Source organism: Mobula birostris, chromosome 7 (assembly GCF_030028105.1).
Source record: "Mobula birostris isolate sMobBir1 chromosome 7, sMobBir1.hap1, whole genome shotgun sequence".
NCBI lineage: Eukaryota > Metazoa > Chordata > Chondrichthyes > Myliobatiformes > Myliobatidae > Mobula > Mobula birostris.
The window spans coordinates 21,114,525-21,122,568 of record NC_092376.1 but is presented as its reverse complement, the minus strand read 5'-3'; the positions used below and the strand labels follow the sequence as shown (position 1 = coordinate 21,122,568).

The 8,044-nt window shown below is 46.6% G+C and overlaps 1 protein-coding gene across 1 annotated transcript; it reads right to left on the bottom strand.

The window, feature by feature from the left end:
- Positions 1-994: 994 nt before the first annotated feature.
- Positions 995-4,246, bottom strand: LOC140200674 (macrophage-expressed gene 1 protein-like). The gene has a single exon (XM_072264239.1). It carries the CDS (start codon positions 4,220-4,222, stop codon positions 2,054-2,056), a length of 2,169 nt encoding a protein of 722 aa, XP_072120340.1. The 5' UTR covers positions 4,223-4,246; the 3' UTR covers positions 995-2,053.
- Between the last annotated feature and the right edge of the window lie 3,798 nt (positions 4,247-8,044).

Below are 8,044 nucleotides of genomic sequence, written 5' to 3'. Positions count from 1 at the left end.
ACTGGTACAAATTTGGACAGTGGGAGGAAACTGGAGCACCAGGAGAAAACCTACATGGCCACGGGGAGAACGTACAAACTCCTTACGGCCAGCAGTGAGAATTGAACCCGAGTCACTCGTACTACAGAACGTTCAGCTAACCACCACACTACCTTGTGCTTAGTTTGAGCTGGTAGTTGGATGGAAGAGTACAGAGTGATATGGTCCGAGTGCAGGTCAGTAGGACAAGGTAGAAGAACAGGCTAGCATGGACTCGATTGGCCAAGAGGCCTGTTTCTATGCTGTAGTACTTTATCACTCTAAATTCTTGCATAGGGGTACTTGAGGGTGTGTGCTGGGAAGGGCCAGGAGGCATATGGGCTTAATGCAGGAAATTGGGATTAGCTGGGTGGGCACCGTGGTCAGCATCGACTCAATGGGCCAAAGGGCTATGCTGTTCTGCTCTATTACTCTGTTGCTCTAAGGCAATAAAGACAGAGCCAGTCAAATAACATCAATGAATAAACAATATTTCTGAATTTATTTTCCTAATTCCCCAGCATCTGTGATGTTTTTCTTTTTAATGACACTCGTTTAAAATTGAGTCTTTTCACCTCAGCAGCCTGGGGCTACCTCCCTGCTCTTCGACCATTATATCAGACAGTATGCTTGTTCACTGCAAGAGAAGCCCGATGAATCACGCTGCCCAGCGACCCACCTACTTAACCCTAGCCGCATCACAAGGCAATCTACATTGACCGATTAACCTACTCACCAGTACGTCTTTGGAAAGTGGAAGGAAACCGGAGCACCTGGAGGAAACTCACGCAGTCACGGGAAGGATATGCAAACTTCTTGGGGACCGCGTCGAAATTGGACTCCGAACTCGGATGTCCCGAGCTGCAATATTATCATATTAACCACTACTGTACAAAGGATACCATGTGAGCAGAACATGTTGTTGAAAAACTTCAAATATATCCGGCTCAATTTTAATTAGTAAAAACACCACAAATAAATATTAATGCTTTATTGTTTATTATCTCTCCACGTTACAGTGGTATTAAACAGAGTTAAAATTACACTCAATACACGGTGCCTGTTAATATGATTAATAAAATTACCAGCAATGCTATTTGCATTAAACCAATTTCCCACGGGATCAATAAAGTATGACTATGACCATGACTATGAATTAATGGATGGATCATAAAACATTACATTTTGTTTTACAAACACCAGAAAATCTGCAGCTTGCTGGAAATCCAAAGCAACACACAAAAAATGCTGGAGGAATTCAGCAGGCCAGGCAACATCTCTGAGAAAGAGTAAACGCTTCGACATTTCGGGCTGAGACCTCTCAACAGGACTGGAAAGAAGAGCAGTCAGAGTAGGAAGGTGGGAGGAGGGGAGGAAGAAGTACAAGGTGGTAGGTGACAGGTGAAACCGGGAGGGGGTGAAGTAAAGAGCTGGGAAGTTGATAGATGAAAGAGCTAAAGGGCTGGAGAAGGGGGAATCTGAAAGGAGAGGGTGGAAGACCATGGAAGAAAGGGAAGGAGAAAGGAACACCAGAGGGAGATGATGGGCAGATAAGGAAATGAAGTTCTTTGTTTTGTTCAAAGGGCTACAAAAACACCACAGATCTTGACAATTATTCATCATTACATCATAGGTTTGAGAAATTACAGTTCAAATCACATAAACTTTCCAATTAGAAACAGCCCATTTAATGTGTGTTCGTCGAGACCAAAATGGTTTCCTTTATTATACCCATCAGTTTAATATCACTCCTCAATTTCGTTCCCAATCCCTTAATTTCTAATGTAGTCTAATCTCACTTTCCTCATCCCGGCCCTGAGGCATTCCACCCAGTCACTTTACTCTCTCTGGCTGTTTTTCCTTGAGTAAACAACCCAGCCCTTTTCACTTCACCAAGATTTAAATTCGAATTAATCCCTGAGATTTATTTGTATATACTGCTGAGTGATTTGTTCCATTGCAAGGGTCAATGTAGGAAGGTTAGGTGATCCTTACCCCAGCTGTGGTCAAGGAGTTAGCCTGACTCCACTGGGACTCAGGCCTCAGTGTTAGAAAGAGAGGACTCCTGGCTCTCTGCTTGCTCAGAGCTGGATATGGAAGTTATCAGGCGTTCCTGTTCCACAGCCTGGTACCCACATTTCCTCCAGCGCTTCCTGGCATAGAAGGTGAGGCCGACTATGCCAATCAAGGCCAGAGTGATGGTAATGGAGATGCCCACCGCCACCCCGGGTCCTCTGGAGTGACTGGTGTCAAACAAGTTGCGGGCATCCAACATGGGGACCACTCTCCACATATTGGTGGCTGTGTCCTTCACCCAAGGCTCCTGGTACTCGGTCATGACCAGCACCGTATTGGTGGAGCCAGTGGTGAGCAGAGGAAGGTGCAAGAACGGGGGTAGGTTGATGGGGGCCAGTTTGAGATTATTAAAGGAGCCGGACTTCACACAGTACAGGATCTGGCAGCTGTCACTGATACTAGCCAGGTGCTGGCTGTAACCTTCTGGACAGCGCTTGGGATAAGCAGTGGCCCTGTCCGGGTTCTGAGCCGGCTCAGCCAGCGGGTTGCCTGCCTCACAGCTGAAGAAGCCACCAAAGGGCAGCGAGTAGCGGAGGCCCATCTCATAGTCCTCACTCACACAGACCTGCAGGTGCTGGAAGAGCCGCAGGGGGTAGAAGGCCGTGGGGCACGAGTGGCCCTGGGTCACTGGGTTGCTAGACTTGGAGCTGTAGAGGCCGCCAAAGAGGTAGCCGCTGTTCTGGGGCACAGTGGTGCCAGGTGTCGCTGCGCACCAGTACGACTCAAAGTGGGCCCTGTTCACGTAATAAACATCACCACACACGTCCTTGCAGCAGCTCCAAAAAACCCAACAGGAGTGGCAGTGGCGGTGACACTCGTACTGGCTGAGACCCTCCTCCCTTTGGCCCGAGTGCAGATGAATGGCCGAGTAACCAGGAGGGCAGCTGAAAGCCCCGGTCAGCGGGTTCTTCTGGGCCAGGGACTGACACAGTGACTGAGCGCCTGGTCCTGACACAGGGGTACACTCCTGGTAGACACCGCCAAAGGTGAAATTGGTGCCTACCCCCTTACAGGAGCCATCGTCGACGTTGGCCTGGAAATTGAAGTTGGTTGACTTGATATCCACACAGCCCGGGTGGACGTTAACGGTGTAGTAGAGATCGATGGCCCTCTTGATAGCCTGGGAGAGCTTGGTCACCGTGGGTTTCGGCAGCTCGGGTAGGTTGGCTGGGGTGACAAAGAAGTCGAGGGGCTGCCCACTCCTGTCGATGGCCACCAGCTGGTTGGTGATTTCCTGCTGCCACTTCTGTAGGGTGATCCCAGGGTAAAAGGGCACTCCGCCGTGACTTTCGATCCGCGAGTGCGTCCTGTTGCCCACGTACTGCCTGGTGAACTGATCGGTGCTCTCTGCGTGACTGCTCAGGCCCACGTTCACCATGTGGAAGAAGGTGACTCCTGCCGAAGCACTGATGCTCGACTTCTGGCTCCAGCTGTCGGACACAAAGCTGGACTTGACCTGGTCCACCTGCACCAGGCTAGCGCCGGCGTCCACACCAGTCAGGACATGGGTCCCATAGTTAAGAACAAGTAACTGGGCATAGTAATCGGCAGCCCTGGTCTGGTTGTTCTCAATGTGGTTGGCAATCTCAATCAGCTGCTGCTTGAAGCCCGCATCCAGCTTGAAGTTGGGTATGGATTTAACGTGGTACATTAAATTCCTCACCTGGATTCTGGTGGTTATGCTGCTGTCCCGCACCTGATGAGTCTTGATCCTCTCAAAACTGGCGGAGAATTTTGCATTCAGGATAGAGAGGTAGGACACATCAGAGTTGACCGAGGCACTGGTGGTGCTTTTGTAATCCATCCAGCTGTTCATCATATCTGACACAATATCCAAACTGGTCTGCTTCTGGGGTACCACGTAGACCTGGTCTGGGATAAAGTATTCCCCATCCTCACTGGTCTTGCACTGTGAGTAGCTGATGTTCATTACTCGACCTCGGTCGAGGTTCCGCAGGTTGTCCCAGCCCCCTCCAGGCAGAACCTCAAGAGCTGTCAAGCTTTGCTGTTTCCTACAGTTTGACAAACCATCTCCACTTGGCTCTCGAAGGCTGTTGTCTGTTGCCCTCACTGAGAGAACGCAAAGAAACGCATGGGCCAAAGCCAGAGATATCTTTAAGGATTGCATCCTCTCACCTCATTACACGGTCAGGTCTCCTGGCTTGTGAGCTACTGATGCTAATAGTTTTCTATTTATTAGCAGGCTTCTTCCTTTTTCAGTCCCGTGATCTTGCTTCACAATGAAATTATACAGGGGAAGTTCCAAAGTGTGCATAACTTAATAATTAGTCAGAATCTCTTACTGCTTCTGTTTGAAATTGAAAGTTAGCTCTCACTCTCACTCTGTACAAACAACAGATACAAGTAGAGATCAGAAAATCACCTGTCAAACATACCAACAGGAGAAGCCATTACACCAATCCTGTGACTTTACACAGGACCTTATTCCTCTGAACATAAGAGAATGAGGGATATTTTGATAGAGGTCTACAAAACTATAAGGGATATAGAAACATAGAAACATAGAAAATAGGTGCAGGAGTAGGCCATTCGGCCCTTCAAGCCTGCACCGCCATTCATTATGATCATGGCTGATCATCCAACTCAGGACGCTGTACCAGCCTTCCCTCCATACCCCCTGACCCCCGTAGCCACAAGGGCCATATCTAACTCCCTCTTAAATATAGCCAATGAACTGGCCTCAACTGTTTCCTGTGGCAGAGAATTCCACAGATTCACCACTCTCTGTGTGAAGAAGTTTTTCCTAATCTCGGTCCTAAAAGGCTTCCCCTCTATCCTCAAACTGTGGCCCCTCATTCTGGACATTCCCAACATCGGGAACAATCTTCCTGCATCTAGCCTGTCCAATCCCTTTAGGATCTTATACGTTTCAATCAGATCCCCCCTCAATCTTCTAAATTCCAACGAGTACAAGCCCAGTTCATCCAGTCTTTCTTCATATGAAAGTCCTGCCATCCCAGGAATCAATCTGGTGAACCTTCTTTGTACTCCCTCTATGGCAAGGATGTCTTTCCTCAGATTAGGGGACCAAAACTGCACACAATACTCCAGGTGTGGTCTCACCAAGGCCTTGTACAACTGCAGTAGTACCTCCCTGCTCCTGTACTCGAATCCTCTCGCTATAAATGCCAGCATACCATTCGCCTTTTTCACCGCCTGCTGTACCTGCATGCCCACTTTCAATGACTGGTGTATAATGACATCCAGGTCTCGTTGCACCTCCCCTTTTCCTAATCGGCCACCATTCAGATAATAATCTGTTTTCCTATTTTTGCCACCAAAGTGGATAACTTCACATTTATCCACATTAAATTGCATCTGCCATGAACTTGCCCACTCACCCAACCTATCCAAGTCACCCTGCATCCTCTTAGCATCCTCCTCACAGCTAACACTGCCACCCAGCTTCGTGTCATCCGCAAACTTGGAGATGCTGCATTTAATTCCCTCATCCAAGTCATTAATATATATTGTAAACAACTGGGGTCCCAGCACTGAGCCTTGCGGTACCCCACTAGTCACCGCCTGCCATTATGAAAAGGTCCCGTTTATTCCCATTCTTTGCTTCCTGTCTGCTAACCAATTCTCTATCCACATCAATACCTTACCCCCAATACCGTGTGCTTTAAGTTTGCACACTAATCTCCTGTGTGGGACCTTGTCAAAAGCCTTTTGAAAATCCAAATATACCACATCCACTGGTTCTCCCCTATCCACTCTACTAGTTACATCCTCAAAAAATTCTATGAGATTCGTCAGACATGATTTTCCTTTCACAAATCCATGCTGACTTTGTCCGATCATTTCACCGCTTTCCAAATGTGCTGTTATCACATCCTTGATAACTGACTCCAGCAGTTTCCCCACCACCGACGTTAGGCTAACCGGTCTATAATTCCCCGGTTTCTCTCTCCCTCCTTTTTTAAAAAGTGGAGTTACATTAGCCACCCTCCAGTCCTCAGGAACTAGTCCAGAATCTAACGAGTTTTGAAAAATTATCACTAATGCATCCACTATTTCTTGGGCTACTTCCTTAAGCACTCTAGGATGCAGACCATCTGGCCCTGGGGATTTATCTGCCTTCAATCCCTTCAATTTACCTAACACCACTTCCCTACTAACATGTATTTCGCTCATTTCCTCCATCTCACTGGACCCTCTGTCCCCTACTATTTCTGGAAGATTATTTATGTCCTCTTTAGTGAAGACAGAACCAAAGTAATTATTCAATTGGTCTGCCATGTCCTTGCTCCCCATAATCAATTCACCTGTTTCTGTCTGCAGGGGGACCTACATTTGTCTTTACCAGTCTTTTTCTTTTTACATATCTATAAAAGCTTTTACAGTCCGTTTTTATGTTCTCTGCCAGTTTTCTCTCATAATCTTTTTTCCCCTTCCTAATTAAGCCCTTTGTCCTCCTCTGACAGATATGATAGAGGAAATTCAAGTGGGCTTTTTCCTCCAAGGTTGGGTGAGGTGAGAGCTGGAGGTCATGGGTTAAGGGTAAATGGTGAGCTGTTTATGGGGAACATGAGGGGGAATGTCTTCACTCAGAGGGAGGTGAGAGTGTGGAACAAGCTGCCAGCAAAAGTGGTGGATACTGGTTCAACTTCAACATTTAAGAGAAATTTACATAGGTACATGGATGGAAGAGGTATGGAGGGCTTTGGTCCAGGTGCAGGTCAATGGGATTAGGCAGATTAATAGCTTGACACAGACTAGATGGACCAAAGAGCATGTTTCTGTGACTCTATGACTCTAAGAAGCAGAAATAATTCAGTCACATGGAATAGGTTTTGTCTGAGTTTGAGGAACCTCTGCAGCCCTTTCCAATCCTGTCAGATAAAAAAGAAGCATCATAAGACCATAAGACAGATAGGGCTCTCTTCTCTCCGCTAGTCTGCAGGTCACCCTTGGGCAAGGTGTAACGCCTGCTTAGTCCTCCACCCCACTCCAGTCAGGGGCACATGAAGCCACGGGAGCAGGTGGTGAATGGTCATATGAGCAGCTGGTGCATATTACAAATCCTAGTTATGCAACCACTGAAACCAGCCAGACAATCTCTGAAGACTATTGATAATGGCTGGGGTCACCCGTCTTGAAAAGACACTGCCCAGAAGAAGACAATGGCAAACTACTTCTGTAGAAAAATTTGTCAAGAACAATCATGGTCAAAGACCATGATTGCCCACATCATATGACACAGTACGTAAACTTGATGATGAATAATCAAGAAACTATCAACCCCCACAGCAAATGTACCCAATGACTTGTCCTTGTTGGCGATGAACACATATTCACCACCCTCCATCTAAAGAAATTCCTCCTCATCCTCCCTTTAATTCCTGAGATCATTCTCATTGAGAGGATGAATGCTCAATTGGTTCTATTTATTATCAGAGAATGTATACAGTATATAACCTGAAATACTTGTCTCCGCAGACACCCACAAAAATCAGAAGAACCCCAAAGAATGAATGACAAAAAAGCGTTAGAACCCCGAAGTCCCCTCTCCCCCTCCCCCACACAAGCATCAATGCCTTGTCCTTCCTCACCCACTTCCACAAAAGGCGTCAGTGCCCACCAGCCACCAAACAACAGCAAAGTTCCCAACAAGAGATCATGATCTGTCGTCAACAAAAAAGTATTTAAAGGAGATGTGCAGAGAACTTTTTTAAAAAACAGATAGTTTAAAAGAGTTAAAAAGTGGTAGTTGATAGTTGTAGAAGCAGATGCAAAAAGGAATTGAGAAGTAAATAAACATATAGAGAGTGGAGAAGTGCTCTCTTCACATTTTCTCATTACTACCAATTCCTGTGCTGTACTGATCTATGATCTTTGGTATACGATTATTTGGAAATCCTGGTGGTTTTTCATCTGGCCCATTATTTGAAGTCAACTTTTATCTCTCAATTAATTTAACTGAGTT

What these genes read in the sequence shown, in the direction of transcription:
- LOC140200674 (XM_072264239.1), bottom strand. Translation starts at nt 4,222, where the DNA reads ATGCAATCCTTAAAGATATCTCTGGCTTTGGCCCATGCGTTTCTTTGC.